This window comes from Coregonus clupeaformis, chromosome 9 (assembly GCF_020615455.1).
Source record: "Coregonus clupeaformis isolate EN_2021a chromosome 9, ASM2061545v1, whole genome shotgun sequence".
Lineage (NCBI taxonomy): Eukaryota > Metazoa > Chordata > Actinopteri > Salmoniformes > Salmonidae > Coregonus > Coregonus clupeaformis.
Window position 1 is genome coordinate 24,201,660 of NC_059200.1, and position 24,894 is coordinate 24,226,553.

Below are 24,894 nucleotides of genomic sequence, written 5' to 3' on the forward strand. Positions count from 1 at the left end.
ACGTAGCCTACACCATGGAGGGAGATTTATGCACGTCCAAAATGGGACCTGCATGGCTAAAAGAATGTGGGCCTGACTACAATGCATAGATCAAAAGGGAATGTCAGCTCACTGTTTTACTCCTCTCAAACGTAATATTTTAATAAATATTTGGTGATTAAGATTTATTTCCAAGCGGTGTCAGGAGCCAAATCCTATCAACAGTCTTGACTACTTCGTGATTGCATTGAGTAAAATATGAAGTATACAGGCACCAAAAGCACATTAGGCTACTCTTGTTCTATGCACATATGGGCAGTGTGCGTCACGGCTGGATAGGCTACGTTTCCGCTGTCAAAACTCATGCCATAGCCAACTGCGTTACTGCTAAAACCAGCTTTTGGTTGGTCTTACATATCCCTATCAGCACTGCCTGAAATTAGCACTTTGGATCATGTTTTTAAGGACACACCTCAAATATTTCCACCCAAATCAAAGCAAAACACATCACATGTTGTATTCGTCACATGCGCCGAATACAACAGGTATAGATCCTTACCGTGAAATGCTTACTTACAAGCCCTTAACCAGTTTAAAGAAAAATAAGAGTTAAGAAATTATTTGCTAAATAAACTAAAGTTTAAAAAAGTAACACAATAAAAGAACAATAACGAGGCTATATACAGGGAGTACTGGTACTGAGTCAATGTGCGGGGGTTACAGGTTAGTTGAGGTAATTGAGGTAATATGTACATGTAGGTAGGGCTAAAGTGACTATGCATAGATAACAAACAGTGAGTAGTAGCTGCGTAAAAGAGGGGAGGGGGGGTCAATGCAAATAGTCCGGGTGGCCATTTCATTAATTGTTCAGCAGTCTTATGGCTTGGGGGTAGAAGCTGTTAAGGAGCCTTTTGGACCAAGACTTGGTGCTCTGGTACCGCTTGACATGCGGTAGCAGAGAGAACAGTCTATGACTAGGGTGGCTGGAGTCTTTGACAATTTTAGGGCCTTCCTCTGACACCGCCTGGTATAGAGGTGCTGGATGGCAGGGAAGCTTGGCCCCAGTGATGTACTGTGCCGTACGCACTAACCTCTGTAGTGCCAATCTGAGCGCAAGCAAGCAGGCTGATATAAGACAGGTAAATTGCCGAACTTGGCGTTACGGCTGGAAAATGCCAGTGCGACAGTTTTTACATGACGAAATTGCAAACTAACGCCAGCCGGAAATAGAGCCCTTCATGTTAGTTAGATAACTTACTGCAGTATTTATGAAAAAAATAAACTGTGACTGATAAGCTATCATACCTGTTTACTTTAATATTTCAGGCCAAGGATAACAAAAGTGCATTTTAAGGAAACACAATTTGAGCTTCGAGTCGTTGGAAAAGATGTAAGTTATCAGTTATTATCTTTCAGTAATATCTGCATAAGGAATGTTTTGTGAAGTTATGTACTGAATTTTTGACCTTGACTTTGTTTGTTTGTGATTATTCTGTTTATTTTAGCATGTTTCATAAACTCAATAATTTGAGATCATTCACACTAGCTAACTTGTTATGACTGAATCAAAACCAATTTGTTTGGATATCACAGGTGTGGAAAACAAGGCATAAAATGAAACTGACTGAATGTTCTCAGGAGTATCTGCAGTACTCCCATTTGAAACCTTGAAAGGTCAATCGTGTGTTTTATCTTGAAGGATTTTGACATCTTCCTAATGTTTAAGGAGAGAAATTAAAGAAACATGACAGAGCAGGACTACGGGACGTGGCTGCAGCCTTGAAAGCTCTCTCCCATATTCACTGATGTTTACTTCATGGGTGCAAATGGGGAGAGAGACGCGTCACACAAACTTAACTTCCTCAAAACACATCCAGCTTAATGATGACCTTTTGGGTCTTTGGGGAATTTTCAAACGTACACTTTTTGGGGCTTTTGGGGAGGATTTCTTGATCGTTTTCAAAGTGATATCACTGACGCAGAACCACATTTCTCTTCTCTCTGTTGAGATAGTGTGACTCATTGAGACCTGTGAGTCTTGCTGAATTAAATACTGAATTTGGTTTATGCAGACGATTCATTTTCACTGGGGTGTGTGTGTGTCTGTGTGTGTATGTGCGTGCGTGAGCGTGTGCCAACTAGCGACCTGAGAGTCTCATTAAGCTGTGAATACCGAGGCAGTTGAGCAGCCAGGGACCTATGAGAAACCCATTATTGGCAATACACTGTCCGAGCAGCTCAGAAGATCAGAGCATTTAAATAAAATAGAGAGCTATGGATCTACAGTAGCTACCTCCTCTTTGAGACTAGCTGTAGAGGTTAGAGACTGAGTCATCCTCTCTCTAAAGTCTTATATCTATTATCCTAATGACCAAACACAGACATCCCATATGGGGTGAAAGATTACACACTACCTGTTCATTTACAGATCATTTAATGGTAAATTTGTCAGGAGGGAGATGCAGTGGCCTATCCACACCACCTAATTATGTAGCCGGTTGTTTTCACAATGAATGATGAAGTAAATGTCCTTTGTTATGGTATAGTTAGAATTATAAACTGTGTAGTTTGGGTCCTGGATGCTGATTGGCTGAAACAGCATTCCAGCCTTGGGCCTTATTGCTTAAATATATCTAATTGATTTAGCTGCTGAATGTGATTTGTATAGTTTTTTTGTTTTTAGGGGGTAGATCAGCTTAATATTGCAGATAGATTGTAACTTCCATCAATGTAATTGTCTGCATCACTTCCAATCCCCCATGATTTTAAATATATATATATATATATATATATATATATATATATATATATATATATATATATATATACAGTGGGGAGAACAAGTATTTGATACACTGCCAATTTTGCAGGTTTTCCTACTTACAAAGCATGTAGAGGTCTGTAATTTTTTATCATAGGTACACTTCAACTGTGAGAGACGGAATCTAAAACAAAAATCCAGAAAATTACATTGTATGATTTTTAAGTAATTAATTTGCATTTTATTGCATGACATAAGTATTTGATACATCAGAAAAGCAGAACTTAATATTTGGTACAGAAACCTTTGTTTGCAATTACAGAGATCATACGTTTCCTGTAGGTCTTGACCAGGTTTGCACACACTGCAGCAGGGATTTTGGCCCACTCCTCCATACAGACCTTCTCCAGATCCTTCAGGTTTCGGGGCTGTCGCTGGGCAAAACGGACTTTCAGCTCCCTCCAAAGATTTTCTATTGGGTTCAGGTCTGGAGACTGGCTAGGCCACTCCAGGACCTTGAGATGCTTCTTACGGAGCCACTCCTTAGTTGCCCTGGCTGTGGGTTTCGGGTCGTTGTCATGCTGGAAGACCCAGCCACGACCCATCTTCAATGCTTTTACTGAGGGAAGGAGGTTGTTGGCCAAGATCTCGCGATACATGGCCCCATCCATCCTCCCCTCAATACGGTGCAGTCAGTCCTGTCCCCTTTGCAGAAAAGCATCCCCAAAGAATGATGTTTCCACCTCCATGCTTCACGGTTGGGATGGTGTTCTTGGGGTTAGTACTCATCCTTCTTCTTCCTCCAAACACGGCGAGTGGAGTTTAGACCAAAAAGCTCTATTTTTGTCTCATCAGACCACATGACCTTCTCCCATTCCTCCTCTGGATCATCCAGATGGTCATTGGCAAACTTCAGACGGGCCTGGACATGCGCTGGCTTGAGCAGGGGGACCTTGCGTGCGCTGCAGGATTTTAATCCATGACGGCGTAGTGTGTTACTAATGGTTTTCTTTGAGACTGTGGTCCCAGCTCTCTTCAGGTCATTGACCAGGTCCTGCCGTGTAGTTCTGGGCTGACCCTCACCTTCCTCATGATCATTGATGCCCCACGAGGTGAGATCTTGCATGGAGCCCCAGACCAAGGGTGATTGACCGTCATCTTGAACTTCTTCAATTTTCTAATAATTGCGCCAACAGTTTTTGCCTTCTCACCAAGCTGCTTGCCTATTGTCCTGTAGCCCATCCCAGCCTTGTGCAGGTCTACAATTTTATCCCTGATGTCCTTACACAGCTCTCTGGTCTTGGCCATTGTGGAGAGGTTGGAGTCTGTTTGATTGAGTGTGTGGACAGGTGTCTTTTATACAGGTAACGAGTTCAAACAGGTGCAGTTAATACAGGTAATGAGTGGAGAACAGGAGGGCTTCTTAAAGAAAAACTAACAGGTCTGTGAGAGCCGGAATTCTTACTGGTTGGTAGGTGATCAAATACTTATTTCATGCAATAAAATGTAAATTAATTACTTAAAAATCATACAATGTGATTTTCTGGATTTTTAGATTTTAGATTCCGTCTCTCACAGTTGAAGTGTACCTATGATAAAAATTACAGACCTCTACATGCTTTGTAAGTAGGAAAACCTGCAAAATCGGCAGTGTATCAAATACTTGTTCTCCCCACTGTATACAATATATATACACTGCTCAAAAAAATAAAGGGAACACTTAAACAACACAATGTAACTCCAAGTCAATCACACATCTGTGAAATCAAACTGTCCACTTAGGAAGCAACACTGATTGACAATAAATTTCACATGCTGTTGTGCAAATGGAATAGACAACAGGTGGAAATTATAGGCAGTTAGCAAGACATCCCCAATAAAGGACTGGTTTTGCAGGTGGTGACCACAGACCACTTCTCAGTTCCTATGCTTCCTGGCTGATGTTTTGGTCACTTTTGAATGCTGGCGGTGCTTTCACTCTAGTGGTAGCATGAGACGGAGTCTACAACCCACACAAGTGGCTCAGGTAGTGCAGCTCATCCAGGATGGCACATCAATGCGAGCTGTGGCAAGAAGGTTTGCTGTGTCTGTCAGCGTAGTGTCCAGAGCATGGAGGCGCTACCAGGAGACAGGCCAGTACATCAGGAGACGTGGAGGAGGCCGTAGGAGGGCAACAACCCAGCAGCAGGACTGCTACCTCCGCCTTTGTGCAAGGAGGAGCAGGAGGAGCACTGCCAGAGCCCTGCAAAATGACCTTGTAGTGTCGAGTCAATGTTGCTAATTATAGTAGTAACATTAATTATGCTGTAACAAAGGAGTCCGCTTATACTGAGCTTTGATCATAAGTTTTATTAATATCACAAGATTTCAGCATAAGTTTACAGATGTCTAGAGCATCCGGAGAGCAGAGTCCCAAAAGAATATGTCTGCTCTAATGCTCTTTGTTTAAACCCAGTACTTATAATATTCCCCAAAATATGGGTGGCTCCCTCTACTGTCCAATCCCCTGTCTACAACACACACTCCCTCTCTTCTATGGGGTGTCACCCTAAAACAACTCCCTCTGAAACTGAATAAACATCCTCTCAGGTTCCACTTGAAAACATTAGCAAAGTCATAATTCTTAATACACTACAACCTCCAGCAGGCCACAAATGTGCATGTGTCTGCTCAAACGGTCAGAAACAGACTCCATGAGGGTGGTATGAGGGCCCGACGTCCACAGGTGGGGGTTGTGCTTACAGCCCAACACCGTGCAGGACGTTTGGCATTTGCCAGAGAACACCAAGATTGGCAAATTCGCCACTGGCGCCCTGTGCTCTTCACAGATGAAAGCAGGTTCACACTGAGCACATGTGACAGACGTGACAGAGTCTGGAGACGCCCGTGGAGAACGTTCTGCTGCCTGCAACATCCTCCAGCATCACCGGTTTGGCGGTGGGTCAGTCATGGTGTGGGGTGGCATTTCTTTGGGGGCCGCACAGCCCTCCATGTGCTCGCCAGAGGTAGCCTGACTGCCATTAGGTACCGAGATGAGATCCTCAGACCCCCTTGTGAGACCATATGCTGGTGCGGTTGGCCCTGGGTTCCTCCTAATGCAAGACAATGCTAGACCTCATGTGGCTGGAGTGTGTCAGCAGTTCCTGCAAGAGGAAGGCATTGATGCCCGCCTGTTCCCCAGACCTGAATCCAATTGAGCACATCTGGGACATCATGTCTCGCTCCATCCACCAACGCCACGTTGCACCACAGACTGTCCAGGAGTTGGCGGACGCTTTTAGTCCAGGTCTGGGAGGAGATCCCTCAAGAGACCATCCACCACCTCATCAGGAGCATGCCCAGGCGTTGTAGGGAGGTCATACAGGCACGTGGAGGCCACACACACTACTGAGCCTCATTTTGACTTGTTTTAAGGACATTATATCAAAGTTGGATCAGCCTGTAGTGTGGTTTTCCACTTTAATTTTGAGGGTGACTCCAAATCCAGACCTCCATGGGTTGATACGTTTGATTTCCATTGATCATTTTTGTGTGATTTTGTTGTCAGCACATTCAACTATGTAAAGAAAAAAGTATTTAATAAGATTATTTCATTCATTCAGATCTAGGATGTGTTATTTTAGTGTTCCCTTTATTTTTATGAGCAGTGTATATATACATACATACATACATATATACACATATATACATACATACATACATACATACATACATACATACATACATACATACATACATACATACACATATGTATTGTTTTGTTTGTTTGTTGTTGGTATAAGAGATGACGTTGTTGTTTATTTACAGTGCACAGAGACTTCGTTCTTCTTCAAGGCACCCAATAAGACAGCATGTAAACATCTGTGGAAGTGCTGCATAGAACACCACACTTTCTTCAGGTAAAAAACGACACACACACACACACACACACACACACACACACTGTCATAGGCAAATATTACTATACCAACACTATTATAACTTCTCAGTTAGAATCTCTACCACCTTCCACAGGTAAGAACCCAAACTATCTCTATCTATCTCTATATATCTATATCTATATCTATCTATATATATCTATCTCTAGCTATATCTATCTATCTCTATCTATATCATAGTTTTGATGTCTTCACTATTATTCTACAATGTAGAAAATAGTAAAAATAAAGAACAACCCTTGAATGAGTAGGTGTTCTAAAACTTTTGAACGGTAGTGTAGATAGAGATAGATAGATATAGATAAATATATATGGAACACATTTGGAATCATGTAGTAACCAAAAAAGTGTTAAACAAATCTAAATATATTTTATATTTGAGATTCTTCAAACAGCCACCCTTTGCCTTGATGACAGCTTTGCACACTCTTGGCATTCTCTCAACCTTGTCTGTGATCCCCTCTTCTGTCAACCCCCCCCTCTGTCAAGCCCCCTCTCTGTCAACCCCCCTCTGTCAACCCCCCTCAGTCATCCTCTCTCTGTCATCCCCTCAGGTAGAAACCTAACACATACCTCTTAACATAAAGATCCCAGAAAAGCTCCATTCCTTACAAGTCCCTCAGTCCTTAATCAAAATGAACAAGGCCCCTGTCTGACAGCGCAGTGCAGTGCGGTCTCTGGTGTGTGTGTGTGTGTGTGTGTGTGTGTGCGTGCTAAATGTGATGAGTTTGTGGCATATTTCAGAGATAAGATAACCAACATTAGGCTGGGTATCAGTCAAGCAAGACCTGATGAGAAGCTTGATGATATGTGCCCTAGCCTACCATACAAAGGCACTATGGATTTATTTTCCCTGGTTGACACAGACATGCTCAGGAAAGTAATATCACAACTTAAGCCTTCTACCTGCCTTCTCAATCCTATCCCCACCACCTTCTTCAAAACAGTTTTTAATTGCATATCTGAAGAAGTGCAAGCGATTGTTAATCACTCCCTGTTCACAGGCACTTTCCCCACTGCACTAAGAACTGCTATGGTGAAACCCCTTCTGAATAAAAGTAATTTTTGGCCAATATCCAACCTTCCATTCTTAAGCAAAATTCTGGAGAAAGTGGTTTTCAAACAGCTAAATTATTTAAGTGCCAACTGTATTTTTGAAAAATTCCAATCTGGTTTTCGTGCCCACCACAGCACAGAGATGGCCTTAGTTAAAGTGGTAAATTATCTTAGAGCCAACACAGATGCCAAACAGCTCTCTGTCCTTGTACTCTTGGATTTAAGTGCTGCAGTCGACACTGTTGACCATGATGTCCTTCTGGACAGACTGGAGAGGTGGGTTGGCCTCTCTGGTCCAATTCGAAATTGGTTTAGGACCTATTTAACCGGTCAAGAGTTTATTGTCACCCTTGGTGAACATAACTTAAAGAAAATACATATAACATGTAGCATTCGACAAGGTTCGATTTTGGGTCTAGTACTGTTCAGTTTATATATGTTACCCCTTGGTAGCGTTATCAGAAAGCACAGCATTGATTTCCACTGCTATGCAGACGATACACAACTTTACATTTCTGTCACCAGAGGATTTTAGCTCCACAGATAAATTATTTGACTGTATTTGTGATTTAAATACTTGGATGGCTCACAACTTCCTCCAGCTAAATCAAGACAAGACCGAGGCACTTATTGTTGGAGCCAAAGCCCTTAGAGAGAATCTGGCCGCACATTTTAATTCACAGGCTATAAAGATAAAACACCAGGTAAAAATAGCTTTTTACCACCTGAGGAACATTGCCAAGGTGGCTTGACTACTGTAATGCTCTCCTGTCTGGTCTACCCAAGAAAGCCATTGGTCAACTGCAAAACATACAGAATGCTGCAGCACGGATACTGACCAAGTCAGACAGAGAGCACACATTACACTGTTTTTAAGGTCTCTGCACTGGCTGCCTGTGAGTTTTAGAATTAATTTTAAGATTCTTCTATTTGTTTTTAAATCAATCCACGATTGTGCACCCCAATACATGTCAGACATGCTTTTAAGTTATGTACCCAGTAGGTCCCTCAGGTCCTCTGGCACTGGCCTTTTAACTATCCCAAAGCCTGGGACCAAGAGGCATGGAGAGGCAGCGTTTAGTTATTATGCCCCCAGCCTCTGGAATAGCCTGCCAGAGAACCTGAGGAAGGCAAAAACAGTGGAAATTTTTAAAAGAGATCTTAAAACACACCTTTGTAGCTTTGCTTTTCCTTAGGATGCTTTTTAATCGTTCCGTTTTTATTGTTATTCTTTAGTTTTTTTATCCTCTTATGTTTGTTGTCTAGTAAATATTTCAGTTTTTATTTTCATTGTTTTTATTAGTTTTTTCCTGTGAAGCACATTGTGTTGCATTCCATGTCTGAAATGTGCTGTATAAATAAAGCTGGATTTGATTTGATTTGATCCGTGCGTGTGTCTGTGTGTTGGCCTAATGAGAGCATTCTAAAGAGCCTGAGAGGAAGCAGGACGCGTGAGACGCTGGATTTACACTGTTTAATCCGCGTGTGAGTCCTGCAGTCTGCACAGTCTCTATACCACAGACAGACCTGGAGCTGGCAGGCAGGCAGAGAGGAGGGGGCTTGACAGGTTATACCCACCCCAGGCTTATAGGCCTCTCTCTCTCTCTCTCTGTCTCTTGCTCTATCTTTCACACTCACATTCCCTCCTCTCTCTATTGTTCACACACACACGCACCGACACACACTGACACACACACACCAGTCTTGCCCTCTCTCAGACTCAGAGCTTAGAATTTGAATGAAGCTCCTAGTGGTGTTCCAGCAGTAATGATGTCATTAAAGCAGAGCTCAGAACAAGAGACCTGCTCCTGTGTAGATGGGAGAGAAATCGAACTAGGGCAGCGATTCAGTTCTCTTCTCTCCCTATAAATGAATAAAAACTACAAAGTGAATTCAGAATTCAAACACGCATCGGCGGTTACCTTTGTGAAAGACGCAATTTTTCCAATTTCATTTCAGCCTAAGCGTTTAATCCTCCTTAACATGGGTTAGGTCACATTGGAAATTCATGAACAGAAAAATAATGCATGTATTACTTGTGGAATAATGTACTGTAGAAACTTGCCCACAATATTCTGTGAGATTTTAGTGGAAGTACAGTATTTTCGCATTCTTCATCTAGGCTTTTTCTCCATGGTTGTTGCTTTTTCTAGAATGCCAGAAAATGATGGCAACACACTGACAAGAAAACTATCCAAATTGGGTTCTCTGGGATCTAAGCATCGATACAGGTGAGCAAACCTCAATTCTATATCCGCTTTAAAGCTAGCATCCTTAATTGAAACAATACCAAAACGAACACCCCGCCTCTACTTTGGTAAAAAGCTGAGGGATGGGCCTGGAAAAATGTAACCACTCTCAAATTCATATAGAGAGCCATGGATGCAAAGAATAACCATCCATGATATAAATTTTTTAGTTGAAACCATGTTTTGAGGCTATACAGCGTTTGTTTACATTTACATTGTTTACAAACTTTGGAGTAAAATAAGTTTGTTTTTAAGGTTCTGATGTGGTACGACAGTTGAACTAAGCTCATGAGGCATTTATAAGTTATATTCTTCAAGAATCAATGGGTATATATAATTCATTTATAACTCCCAAAAATGTAGCAACTAAGGATTCTAGCTTTAAATGTCGTTATGTATTAAAAAATATTGTAGAAACTGTGTAGAATATTTAGAATATAATGCATTTCTATCATCTATAAGATGGAACACCACATACACAATACATAGAGAAATAGTATAGCATTATTCTCTGCCTATTATCTGATCCCCTTCTCTGTCATCCTTAACACTATCCCATGTCCTGAGATAAAGAAGGTCAATCCATGAGGAAGTCTCCCAGCATGTATTCATGCTAAAATCCACAACCATGAATAATGCAGTCTGTTTTACTAAAGGAGCTATAAGGGTGGTTCCGTGTTGGACAGAAAGACAGACAGACAGGCAGGCAGAGAGACACTGTGTGTGTGTGTGTGTGTGTGTGTGTGTGTGTGTGTGTGTGTGTGTGTGTGTGTGGGCACCAGATAGAAGAGGAAGAACTGAATAATTCAGGGTTCACACAACATCCGTCTCTCCTTTGTCTTCATTCTGTTGTCTACTTCCTGTATCTATTCTGGGGAAGAATAGTTGCAGTTTTCTTCTGCAATATTTATACATCTAGTGACCTCTACTAGTTGTAGGGTCAATGTAGTCACAACTGTGACTGTGCTTTCCATGTTCATGTTGCTCTTCAACACCTCGTTGATGCATCAGACTAGCTACCCGCTGATGCACAACAATGTACATGTATGTCATATGTATGTCATTGTCAATGCATGTCACTGTCACTGTGTATCACAGTCGCTGTGTATCACTATCACTGTGTATCACTGTCACTGTGTATCACTGTCACTGTGTATCACTATCACTGTGTATCACTGTCGCTGTGTATCACTGTCGCTGTGTATCACTGTCACTGTGTATCACTGTCACTGTGTATCACTGTCACTGTGTATCACTATCACTGTGTATCACTGTCGCTGTGTATCACTGTCGCTGTGTATCACTGTCGCTGTGTATCACTGTCGCTGTGTATCACTGTCACTGTGTATCACTGTCGCTGTGTATCACTGTCACTGTGTATCACTGTCACTGTGTATCACTGTCACTGTGTATCACTGTCGCTGTGTATCACTGTCACTGTGTATCACTGTCACTGTGTATCACTGTCACTGTGTATCACTGTCACTGTGTATCACTATCACTGTGTATCACTGTCACTGTGTATCACTGTCGCTGTGTATCACTGTCACTGTGTATCACTGTCACTGTGTATCACTGTCACTGTGTATCACTATCACTGTGTATCACTATCACTGTGTATCACTGTCACTGTGTATCATTGTCACTGTGTATCACTATCAATGTGTATCACTATCACTGTGTATCACTGTCACTGTGTGCGTGACAAAAGGGTTTGACATATGAAAGGTCAAGAGCAGATCATCTCCATATCTCATAAGAACCTGACAGACCAGAAACATCTGCCCCCTGAATCCCTGAAAAAATAAGATGATTAAACAATGTGTGTGTGTGTGTATGAATGTGTCTCTCTCTCTTTCCCTACAGTGGAAAGACTGCTATGCAGATGGGCAGGGATCCGTCTGTCAGTCTGCCTCGACCAGACCTGCAGGTGGTCAGGACCCGCAGCAAGACCTACCCCAAGAGACCATCACAGTCCACAGGTCAGATGGACATACAGCATACATAAAGTCTACCTAAGACCTACATAACATCCACAGACACACTACACAACACCTGACAAACACAATGTCACTAAGGGTAACGTATCAATGGTAACTAATGCATACCCAAAAACCTTTTCTCACCTTTCACCTTTACCGTTTCCCAGTAGAACCTCTCAGGTTGCTAATGACAACACTATGTCAGGTGTAAAGCAGCTTAGTTGAGTCTCAGTAAGTTTAGTATTCACTTCCTCCTCCTGTTCCCCCATCAGGAACAACACAGGGTTTCAATTAGCTAATCATATTATATTCACTTCGACAGTTCACACCGACAGACATACAGTACAAAAGGGTTCTTCGGCTGTCCCCATAGGAGAACCCTTTTTGGTTCCAGGTAGAACCATTTTTGGTTTCAGGTAACCCTTTTGGATTCCATGTAGAACCCTCTGTGGAAAGGGTTCTACATGGAACCCAAAAAGGTTTTACCTGAAACCAAAAGGGTTCTACCTAGGGTGACCACATTTAAAATACTCAAATGTGGGACAAAGGGATGATTTTGCAGGACATTCACGGGACAGTGTAGCCTGCAAATGTGGCCTCCCGCTGTACCGAACAAGCTAATTGAAGCGTGCCTATAGGCTACTCTTTTGCCTCGCGCTAAATTTGTTGATGCAGAAACGAGACCAAATGTGCTGTTTTATGAAAATCAGAGAATATTTGGCCAAGGAAACATTTCTGGTTGGTCTCAGGGAATGTAAACCAGTTAGGAAGGGAGACTTTTAAAACCAGATTGCATGAACCCACTGGGCACAGACATCAGTTCAACATCTAGTCTTTACATTTGGTTGAGTTTTCAACTAAATTCAACGTGAAATCAACAAAAAAGGTCACCATTTCATTGGATTTAGGTTAAAAGTTGGGTGAAAAAAATACGAAATGCCTCTACGTTGATAACTTTATGCAAATCCAATCAGTTTCCATTGTCACGAACAGAAGAGGACCCAAGAGCGCAAGTTCAAATTCAGAGTTCTTTATTCAAGGTTACAGGCGGGAAGAGGAGTCCCAGGGGTGTCAGGGGTCTTTCAGGGTCCTCCTGTGGGTACCTGTGCTCCGGGGGTCACCAAATGTCCGGGGTGTCCAGTCCAAGTGCTTAGTGTGTGTGTTCCCCAGTGATGGAGCGGCGTATCGGGCTGAGGGTGGTGAAACGTCTGGGCACGCTCATCTGGTGGTCGGAGACCTGGGGAACACACACACAACAGCAATATGAATGGCAGGCAGAAGTACAGATCAGGGCTGGGCAAATATCGTGGTGAGAGACAGAAGGCAGAAACGAGTTACCGGAGGGGCTGAAGATCGGAGAGTAGTCGAGGTCCAGAAGGCAGGTTGGGATAGACGGGGCAGTAGAACAAGGAGGCAGTCAAGAAAGGATCGGTATCACAAACAGGAGTCAGAGCGCAGACAGGCAGGTTACTGGTCCGGGTTTGAAGACGATCTGACAGGGCTTGGCTGAAAACCAGGGCTTGATATACTGGGAGAGGTAGTGGGGAAATGCAGTTCAGCTGGCAGAGTAATTAGAACAGAGTGAGGCAAGGTGAGGATGGTGAGTGGGAAATGCAGTGCAGCTGGCCAGGTAACAAGAGCAGAGCAGGGCAGGTGGAGCTAGTTAGGCTGAGAGTAGAGAGAGGGAGGTGAGCAGAGTGGAAGATAATTGAATGCAATTAATGTTGCTACCAGGGAGAGAGAGTGCTCATGACAGGACCCCCTCCAAGGGACGGCCCCAGAAGTCCCAAGAACAACATCATGCCGGGAGGGTGGAGGGAGCAGGCGGCGGGTCAGAACTCCTCCGAGCGGTCCGAGTGAATCTCCTCATCCTCAGAAGGAGCTGGAGGGTCACGGTCGGGAGACAGGACAGGCACTGAGACAGGAGCAGGGCGGGCCGGACGGCTAGGAACCCTCTTGACGGCCCCCTACGGATTGCAGGCTGATCAGGATGTAGTCGGTGGAAGTCAGTGATAAGGGTCCGGTCCACTATCCTCCTGGCCGGGATCCAGGTCCTCTCCTCTGGACCATATCCCTCCCAATCAACGAGGTACTGGAGACCCCCTACCCTTCGCCTAGAGCGGAGCAGCCGCCGGACGGTGAAGACAGGACCGCCATCTACGAGGCGCGGAGGAGGTGGCGCCGGAGCTGCAGGGACCAGGGGACTTTCATGGACCGGCTTGACCTTGGAGACGTGGAAGGTGGGGTGGACCACGCGTGGAAGCCGGGCAACTGAAGTCGGACCGCCCGTTGGACTGATGACTTTCTGCACAGGAAAAGGACCAATGAAGCGAGGGGCCAGCTTTGCGTGATACAACCCGCAGCGGCAGATCCGGGCAGACAGCCAGACCTTCTGACCAACCCGGTAAGTAGGTGCTGGGGTCCTCCCGTCGGTTGGCACCGACGGCGTAGCCGGTTCCAGACTTCAGGAGCACAGTGCGAGCCTGGGCCCAATGCGGCGGCAGCGCGGGCATACGCAAGAGCAGACGGACAGGTGGCATCCGCCTCCTGGCTGGCAAACAGTGGAGGTTGATACCCGTAGACACACTGAAAAGGGGGAGAGCCCGGTGGAGGAACTGGTGAGTGAATTATGGGCATATTCCACCCAGAGCAGGTGTGTGAGCCCAGGCCCGGGGATTTTGGGAAGCCACACACCTCAGTGCCTTCTCCAGCTCCTGGTTCATGCGTTCAGTCTGGCCGTTTGACTGCGGGTGGAATCCAGACGATAGGCTGGCGGTGGCCCCAAGGAGATGACAGAACTCCTTCCAAAAGGTTGCTGAGAATTGCGGGCCCCGGTCTGACACTATATCCTGGGGTAGGCCATGGATACGAAACACATGTTCCAGGACCACCTGGGAGGTCTCTTTAGCAGAGGGTAGTTTGGGAAGGGGCACGAAGTGGGTCATCTTACTAAAGCGGTCAACAATGGTAAGGATGACTGTGTGTCCGTCAGAGGGCGGAAGGCCCGTAACAAAGTCCAGTGAAGCGTGGGACCAGGGCCTCTTGGGTATGAGTAGGGGTTGCAGCAACCCAGCAGGAGGCTGGTTGGGAGTCTTGTTTCGGTTACAAGTGGGACAAGCTCGGATGAATTCTCGGACATCCCGTCTCATCCCCCCGCCACCAGAACCGCTGGCGGACCAGATGAAGGGTGCGAGTGATGCCGGGATGACAGGCCAGACGGGATTCGTGCCCCCACTGAATCACAGGTGACCTGAGATTTGCTGGAACAAACAGACGGTTGGGGGCGCTGGTGCTTGGACCTGGCTGGTCCCGAAGAGCCTCCATGACCTGCTTCTCGATCTCCCAGGTGAGGGCCGCTACGACCAAGTGGCTGGGAAGAATGGGAGCTGTCATGGCGGTGGTCTCGTCCTTCTGAAACATCCGGGAAAGAGCATCAGGTTTGATGTTGCGAGATCCCGGGCGGTAGGAGAGCGTGAAATTGAAGCGCGTAAAGAACAGAGACCACCGCTGTTGACGGGAGTTCAGCCTCTGGCTGTTTGGATATACTCCAGGTTCTTGTGGTCTGTCCACACTACACGATGGTTCCTTTGACCCCTCTAACCAGTGCCGCCATTCTTCAAGGGCGAGCTTGACAGCCAACAGCTCGCGGTTCCCAATGTCGTAGTTGCATTCGGCAGGGGTTAGCCGACGGGAGTAGAAGGCACAGGGGTGCATCTTGCCATCCTCAGCTGCTCTTTGAGAAAGCACTGCACCCACTCCCACGTCCGAAGCATCTACCTCCACCACAAACTGCCTTGCTGCATCTGGCATCTGGAGGATGGGAGCAGAAGTGAAACATGTCTTGAGGATATTGAAGGCCTTATCAGCAGCTGATGTCCATTGTGTACGGTTGTTTAGTGCTGGTTAGCGCCGTGAGGGGTGCAGCCACTGTGCTATAGTTTCTGATGAATCTCCTATAAAGTCTGGCAAAGCCCAGGAACTGTTGCAACCTTCCGAGACTCAGGAACTGGCCAGGAAGTGACAGCCGACACCTTCGTGAGATCCATCTGAATGCTGCCCTCGGTCACCACATACCCCAGGAATGAAACGGTCTTGGCATGGAACTCGCACTTCTCTGCCTTCACGAAAAGAGAGTTCTCCAGCAGGCGGCGCAGGACCAACCGGACGTGGTGCGTGTGTTCTGACAGAGTCTTTGAGAATATTAAAATATCAGCCAAGGTACACAAATACGAACGTATTTAGCATGTCCCTGAGGATATCATTCACTAGGGCTTGAAAAACTGCTGGGGCATTGGTGAGGCCGAAGGGCATGACGAGATATTCATAGTGGCCGGTTGGTGTGTTGAACGCTGTCTTCCATTCGTCTCCCTCCCTCATCCGCACCAGATGGTAGGCATTGCGAAGGTCCAGCTTAGTGAATACAGTGGCTCCCTGCAGCAGTTCGAAGGCAGACGAAAGTAAGGGCAGTGGGTAGCGATTCTTAACCGTGATGTCGTTCAGACCCCGGTAATCTATGCATGGACGAAGAGAACCGTCCTTCTTGCCGACAAAGAAGAATCCCGCTCCTCGCGGGGGAAGACGACGGGTCTAATTATCCCGGAGGCAAGAGAGTCATTAATGTAGTCCTCCATGGCCTTTCTTTCCGGGGCTGACAGTGAATACAGACGACCCTTGGGAGGTGCTGTGCCAGGCAGGAGATCAATCGCGCAGTCATAGGGTCTGTGTGGGGGTAGAGATGTCGCCTTGGATTTGTTGAACACCTCTTTCAGGCTGTGGTAACAGGCCGGAACATTGGATATGTCGGAGGTAGCGCTAGATCCTTCCCGGTGAACGGGCAGGGTGGCCCCCCTTAAACAGGTCTGGTGACAACTCCTTCCCCACTCACGGACTGTTCCTGTCTCCCAGTCGATGTGGGGTTGTGCTGACGGAGCCACGGGTATCCAAGAATGAGTGGTTGGCCAGGTGAGTGTAGGAGGTGAAACTGGATGGACTCTGGTGGTTTCCTGACAGCAGGATTGTCACAGGGGCGGAGATATGAGTGACAGTGCCAAGATGATGCCCATCCAGGGCTCGTGCAGGAATGGGTTGTGTCAGTTGATGATGGTTCACGCCCAGTTGCTGTGCAAGCTCAGGGTCCATGATGTTTGCTTCGGCTCCCGGAATCCACAAGGGCGGCCAATGTATGAGTCTTGTCAGAAAGCTGAAGGCGGAGATGAAGCAGGGTCTTTCGGATGGAGGGAGACTGAAGGCTTGTTGAGCTCACCCGGATCTCCCCTACACCTGGTGAGCTGCGGCTTTTGCCGGACAAGTAGCGACACGGTGATTCTCGCCACCACAGTAGAGGCAAAGGTTGGAGCTTAGACGGCGCCGACGTCCTCGGGAGTCAGAGAGGCACGGCCAATCTCCATGGGCTCAGGCTGATTGAGTTGGCTATGGGACTTGACAGGCAGGGGCTGGACAGAAGCGGTATCGACCCGGGCACGGATGGCAGGTTGACTGAGACGGCCCTTCTCCCTCCTCCGGGTCTGTATACGGCGGTCAATGCGAACGGCTAAGGTCAATGGCGGCATCAAGCGTTGAGGGCGGGTCATGGGAAACAAGCTCGTCCTTGATATAGTCCGCCAGGCTATGGAGGAAGGCTTGCACCAGTGCCTCTGGGTTAAACGAGCTTTGACTGGCCAGGGTACGAAAGTCAATGGAGAAGTCTGCCACTGTCCGATTGCCCTGACGGATGGTGAGCAGAGCTTGTGACGCTTCGGCTGTTGGCGAGCCTAGGTCAAAGACCTTTAACATCTCCTCCTCAAAGGCACTGAAGGAGGCACAGGCTGGGGTTTTGCCGGTCGATTCCGCCGTTCCCCACAACCGAGCTCGACCGGTGAGATGTGTGATGCACATACCCCACCTTGGCTCCCTCTGTTGAGAAAGTCCTGGGCTGTAGTGCAAACTGGATTCGGCAGCTGCTCAAGAATGGTCTTACTTGCTTCTGGTTGCCATCAAAACGCTCCCGGGTTCCAATCCTTGGTTCAGGAGCGTGGGGATCTGGTGGCAGCACTGCCGGGCCTGCAGCATTGGGACCTCCAGCGGAGGGATGAAGGAGTATCGGTGGTACAGGAACAAAAGGACCAGGGGGGTGCAGGTGGAGTAGCCGGGCTTGGAGAGTAGTTGCAGGGCTTGGGCTAGCTGTTGTTGCTGCAGTTGGAACTGTTGTTGCTGCTGGTTGAATAGCTGGAGAAGGGAAGCGATGTCGCCAGCCATCCGATTTATGTCTCCCTCAGAGCGTTCCAGTCGCTGTAGGGCAGTCCTCTCTGGCTCTTCCTCCATCGTGGTCAGGGAGTCTGCGCTGGGTCCATGATGGTCAGATCGTTCTGTCACGAACAGAAGAGGACCCAAGAGCGCAAGTTCAAATTTAGAGTTCTTTATTCAAGGTCCACAGGCGGGAAGAGGAGTCCCAGGGGTGTCAGGGGTCTTTCAGGGTCCTCCGTGGGTACCTGTGCTCCGGGGGTCACCAAATGTCCGGGGGTGTCCAGTCCAAGTGCTTAGTGTGTGTGTTCCCCAGTGATGGAGCGGGCGTATCGGGCTGAGGGTGGTGAAACGTCTGGGCACGCTCATCTGGTGGTCGGAGACCCGGGGGAACACACACACACAACAGCAATATGAATGGCAGGCAGAAGTACAGATCAGGGCTGGGCAAATATCGTGGTGAGAGACAGAAGGCAGAAACGAAGTTACCGGAGGGGCTGAAGATCGGAGAGTAGTCGAGGTCCAGAAGGCAGGTTGGGATAGACGGGGCAGTAGAACAAGGAGGCAGTCAAGAAAGGATCGGTATCGCAAACAGGAGTCAGAGCGCAGACAGGCAGGTTACTGGTCCGGGTTTGAAGACGATCTGACAGGGTTTGGCTGAAAACCAGGGCTCGATATACTGGGAGAGGTAGTGGGGAAAATGCAGTTCAGCTGGCAGAGTAATTAGAACAGAGTGAGGCAAGGTGAGGATGGTGAGTGGGAAATGCAGTGCAGCTGGCCAGGTAACAAGAGCAGAGCAGGGCAGGTGGAGCTAGTTAGGCTGAGATAGAGAGAGGGAGGTGAGCAGAGTGGAAGATAATTGAATGCAATTAATGTTGCTACCAGGGGGGAGAGAGAGAGTGCTCATGACATCCATGTTGATTCAACGTCTTCACATAGATTTTTGGGGTTGAAATAATGTGGAAACAATGTTAATTCAATCAGTTTTTGCCCGGTGGGAAGTAACAGCAAACATGTTTAATGAGCATGGAAAGCCTCAAGTTTGACGAAATCACCTTTGAGTCTAATACAGCTATTTACTTACTTTTGTAGCTCTTCGTCAGAAGCGACTGTCCTCTCCATGTTTAGCTGGAATTTAGACTGAAAGTATTTGACAAATGTGATTGGTTCATGATATGACATTGGCATACGTCTCATCTTGCACTGCGCAGAATATCAGATCTCAACAATGATTGGAAAAGTTTTTAACACTACCAGCACCACATCCTTATGATAAATATCTGGTCAAAAGCGCAAAATGTCTGACTGAAATAGGGGACAAAACTACCTTGGAAAAGAATTTGTGATGTTTGAAATTGTAGATAAAATGCGGGACATGATTGTTTAGTTGTGGGACGTGGGACACAGGGCCAAAATGCGGGACTGTCCCGCACAATCCGGGACCCTAGTTCTACCTGGAACCAAAAATGTTTTTTCAAAGGTTTCTCCTATAGGGACAGCCGAAGAACCCCTTTTAGGTTCTTAAAGCCACCATTATATTTAACATTTCCTCACCTAGTTTACGGACATAGACTGTTCTACCATTGAAACAATGGAAAGAGGCAGGTTGGTTCAGTATTTAACCTTACAAACATATTTTTTCCTTATAGGACTGAACAATGCGAATCGGTCCAACACCAAGACGGAGAATGCAGAAAAAGAGGGAACGGCTAAGATTACAGCACAGTCAGCTGTGAAGAGGTATCAGACATGGGCAAGTGATGTGAGAGGAAAATGTAGAAAATAGTGTACGAATGAGAGAGGTGTTCAGTTTGAAAAAAATTGAAAAGGGGACAAAGACAGAAGGAATTAATAAAGAAGGAAAGAGAAAGAAGAGAGAATGTTTTTCCAATATCAGATAATATCCTTCACAGCTCTTCGTACAACTGCTTAGCCCAGACCAAATACAGTCATGGTTGTGTTTTTTTACCTGTTGTTTATTTGTTTGTTGACCTTTAGCTCCAACGTAACCAAGACAGAGAATGGCGGTCCAGAGAAACAGCGAGGGAAGCCCAGTGCACCATGGGATGAGAACGCCCCACAAAGGTACAATTTGTTCTGGGATGGATTGTATTGGTCATGGCTGACATATACCAATTACAATAGTTATTTCTGGTATGTGTTTGCATCGGTTACAATATTTATATTTGGTGGATTAAACGTCTGCACACACACACACACACACACACACATCTGGAGAAAATAGCGCGAGACAGGCAGGAGAGGGATTCAGCTTGTAAATCAGCTAGAAAGATGTGTCGACATCAAATAGTGTCTCTGGCCCCCTCCCAGTTAGGGGGAAGTGATGAGCTCTACAGCAGAGTCTCAGCACTTAATCGCTGGTTGAAAACTGTTTTCTGCCCTCCCAAAAGATAACATTTGTGGATACTTGGCCCCTCTTTCTGGGACTCACCCACAAACAGGACCAAGCCTGACCTGCTGAGGAGTGACGGACTCCATCCTAGCTGGAGGGGTGCTCTCCTCTTATCTACCAACATAGATAGGGCTCTAACTCCTCTAGCCCCACAGTGAAATAGGGTGCAGGCCAGGCAGCAGGCTGTTAGCCAACCTTTGCCAGCTTAGTGGAGTCTGCCAATAGCACAGTCAGTGTAGTCAGCTCAGCCATACCCATTGAGACTGTGTCTGTGCCTCGACCTAGGTTGGGCAAAACTAAACATGGCGGTGTTCACCCTAGCAATCTTATTAGGATAAAGACCTCCTCCATTCCTGCCATTATTGAAAGAGATCGTGATACCTCACATCTCAAAATAGGGTTACTTAATGTTAGATCCCTCACTTCAAAAGGCAGTCATAGTCAATGAACTAATCACTGATCATAATCTCGATGTGATTGGCCTGACTGAAACATGGCTTAAGCCTGATGAATTTGCTGTGTTAAATGAGGCCTCACCTCCTGGTTACACTAGTGACCATATTTCGTGCATCCCGCAAAGGCGGAGATGTTGCTAACATTTACGATAGCAAATTTCAATTTACAAAAAAATGGCGTTTTCATCTTTGAGCTTCTAGTCATGAAATCTATGCAGCCTACTCAATCACTTTTTATAGCTACTGTTTACAGGCCTCCCTGGGCCATATACAGCCTTCTCTCTGAGTTTCCTGAATTCCTATCAGACCTTGTAGTCATAGCAGATCATATTCTAATTTTTGGTGATTTTAATATTCACATGGAGAAGTCCACAGACCCACTCCAAAAAGTCTTTCGGAGCCATTATCGACTCAGTGGGTTTTGTCCAACATGTCTCTGGACCTACTCACTGCCCACAGTCATACTCTGGACCTAGTTTTGTCCCATGGAATAAAAATGTTGTAGATCTTAATGTTTTTCCACAAAATCCTGGACTATCGGACCACCATTTTATTACATTTGCAATCGCAACAAATAATCTGCTCAGACCCCAACCAAGGAGCATCAAAAGTCGTGTATAAATTCTCAAACAACACAAAAATTCATTGATGCCCTTCCAGACTCCTTCTGCCTACCCAAGGACGTCAGAGGACAAAAAATCAGTTAACCACTTAACTGAGGAACTCAATTTAACCTTGCGCAATACCCTAGATGCAGTTGCACCCCTAAAAACGAAAAACATTTGTCATAAGAAACTAGCTCCCTGGTATACAGAAAATACCCGAGCTTTGAAGCAAGCTTCAGGAAATTGGAACGGAAATGGCGCCACACCAAACTGGAAGTCTTCCGACTAGCTTGGAAAGACAGTACCGTGCAGTACCGAAGAGCCCTCACTGCTGCTCGATCATCCTACTTTTCCAACTTAATTGAGGAAAATAAGAACAATCCAAAATTTATTTTTGATACTGTTGCAAAGCTAACTAAAAAGCAGCATTCCCCAAGAGAGGATGGCTTTCACTTCAGCAGTGATAAATTCATGAACTTCTTTGAGGAAAAGATCATGACCATTAGAAAGCAAATTACGGACTCCTCTTTGAATCTGCGTATTCCTCCAGGGCTTAGCTGTCCTGGATCTGCACAGACTCTCTGCGAGGGCCTGGGATCGGGAGAGACACTTAAGTGTTTTAGTACTATATCTCTTGACACAATGATGAAAATAATCATGGCCTCTAAACCTTCAAGCTGCATACTGGATCCTATTCCTACTAAACTGCTGAAGGAGCTGCTTCCCTGTGCTTGGCCCTCTATGTTGAACATAATAAACAGCTCTCTATCCACCGGATGTGTACCAAACTCACTAAAAGTGGCAGTGATAAAGCCTCTCTTGAAAAAGCCAAACCTTGACCCGGAAAATATAAAAAACTATCGGCCTATATCGAATCTTCCATTCCTCTCAAAAATTTTAGAAAAAGCTGTTACGCAGCAACTCACTTGCCTTTCTGAAGACAAACAATGTATACGAAATGCTTCAGTCTGGTTTTAGACCCCATCATAGCACTGAGACTGCACTTGTGAAGGTGGTAAATGACCTTTTAATGGCGTCAGACCGAGGCTCTGCATCTGTCCTCGTGCTACTAGACCTTAGTGCTGCCTTTGACACCATCGATCACCACATTCTTTTGGAGAGACTGGAAACCCAAATTGGTCTACACGGACAAGTTCTGGCCTGGTTTAGATCCTACCTGTCGGAAAGATATCAGTTTGTCTCTGTGAATGGTCTGTCCTCCGACAAATCAACTGTACATTTCGGTGTTCCTCAAGGTTCCGTTTTAGGACCACTATTGTTTTCACTATATATTTTACCTCTTGGGGATGTTATTCGAAAAACATAATGTTAACTTTCACTGCTATGCGGATGACACACAGCTGTACATTTCAATGAAACATGGTGAAGCTCAAGATTGCCCTCGCTAGAAGCCTGTGTTTCAGACATAAGGAAGTGGATGGCTGAAAAACTTTTTACTTTTAAACTCGGACAAAACAGAGATGCTTGTTCTAGGTCCCAAGAAACAAAGAGATCTTCTGTTAAATCTGACAATTCATCTAGATGGTTGTAAAGTCGTCTCAAATAAAACTGCGAAGGACCTCGGTGTTACTCTTGACCCTGATCTCTCTTTTTGACGAACATATCAAGACTGTTTCAAGGACAGCTTTTTTCCATCTACGTAACATTGCAAAAAATCAGAAATTTTCTGTCCAAAAATGATGCAGAAAAATTAATCCATGCATTTGTTACTTCTAGGTTAGACTACTGCAATGTCTATTTTCCGGCTACCCGGATAAAGCACTAAATAAACTTCAGTTAGTGCTAAATACGGCTGCTAGAATCCTGACTAGAACCAAGAAATTTGATCATATTACTCCAGTGCTAGCTTCCTACACTGGCTTCCTGTTAAGGCAAGGGCTGATTTCAAGGTTTTACTGTTAACTATAAAGCGTTACATGGGCTTGCTCCTACCTATCTTTCCGAGTTGGTCCTGCCGTACATACAATACGTACGCTACGGTCACAAGACGCTTGGCCTCCTAATTGTCCCTAGAATTTCTAAGCAAACAGCGGGAGGCAGGGCTTTCTCCTATAGATCTCCATTTTTATGGAACAGTCTGCCTACCCATGTGAGAGACGCAGACTCGGTCTCAACCTTTAAGTCTTTACTGAAGACTTATCTCTTCAGTAGGTCATATGATTGAGTGTAGTCTGGCCCAGGAGTGTGAAGGTGAACGGAAAGGCTGGAGCAACGAACAGCCCTTGCTGTCTCTGCCGGGCGGTTCCCCTCTCCACTGGGGTTCTCTGCCTCTAACCCTGTTGCAGGGGCTGAGTCACTGGCTTGCTGGTGCTCTTTCATGCCGTCCCTGGGAGGGGTGCGTCACTTGAGTGGGTTGAGTTACTGACGTGATCTTCCTGTCTGGGTTGGCGCCCCTGGTTTGTGCTGTGGTGGAGACCTCTGTGGGCTATACTGGCCTTGTCTCAGGATTGTAAGTTGGTGGTTGGGGATATCCCTCTAGTGGTGCGGGGCTGTGCTTTGGCGGAGTGGGTGGGGTTATATCCTTCCTGTTTGGCCCTGTCCGGGGTTTCTTCGGATGGGGCCACAGTGTCTCCGGACCGCTCCTGTCTCAGCCTCCAGTATTTATGCTGCAGTAGTTTATGTGTCGGGGGCTGGGGTTAGTTGGTTATACCTGGAGTACTTCTCCTGTCTTATCCAGTGTCCTGTGTGAATTTAAGTATGCTCTCTCTAATTCTCGTCGTTCTCTCTTTCTCTCTGAGAACCCCCTGAGCCCTAGGACCATACGTCAGGACTACCGGGCATGATGACACCTTGCTGTCCCCAGTCCGCCTGGCCTTGCTGCTATTCCAGTTTCAACTGTTCTGCCTGCGGCCTACGAAACCCCTACCTGTCCCAGACCTGCTGTTTTCAACTCTTTAATGATCGGCTATGAAAAGCCAACTGAGAGACCTGAGCCCTAGAGACCATACGTCGGGACTACGGCCGTGGTGACTCCCTTGCTGTCCCCAGTCCGCCTGGCCTTGCTGCTATTCCAGTTTCAACTGTTCTGCCTGCGGTTATGGAACCCCTACCTGTCCCAGACCTGCTGTTTTCAACTCTTAATGATCGGCTATGAAAAGCCAACTGAGATTTATTCTGATTATTATTTGACCATGCTTGTCACTTATGAACATTTTTGAACATCTTGGCATGGTTCTGTTATAATCTCCACCCGCA

The 24,894-nt window shown here is 46.0% G+C and overlaps 1 protein-coding gene across 3 annotated transcripts in view; it reads left to right on the top strand.

Moving 5' to 3' along the window:
• The window catches only part of LOC121573503 (band 4.1-like protein 4), a 117,399-nt gene that overhangs the window by 74,056 nt on the left and 18,449 nt on the right, over nt 1–24,894 (top strand). For all 3 annotated transcript variants that reach the window (XM_045222526.1, XM_045222527.1, XM_045222528.1), the window contains exons 10-15: nt 1,306–1,369; nt 6,548–6,639; nt 9,888–9,965; nt 11,850–11,965; nt 19,855–19,945; nt 20,204–20,290. In XM_045222526.1, coding sequence (XP_045078461.1) covers nt 1,306–1,369; nt 6,548–6,639; nt 9,888–9,965; nt 11,850–11,965; nt 19,855–19,945; nt 20,204–20,290 — 528 coding nt within the window. The remainder of the gene's footprint in view (nt 1–1,305; nt 1,370–6,547; nt 6,640–9,887; nt 9,966–11,849; nt 11,966–19,854; nt 19,946–20,203; nt 20,291–24,894) is intronic.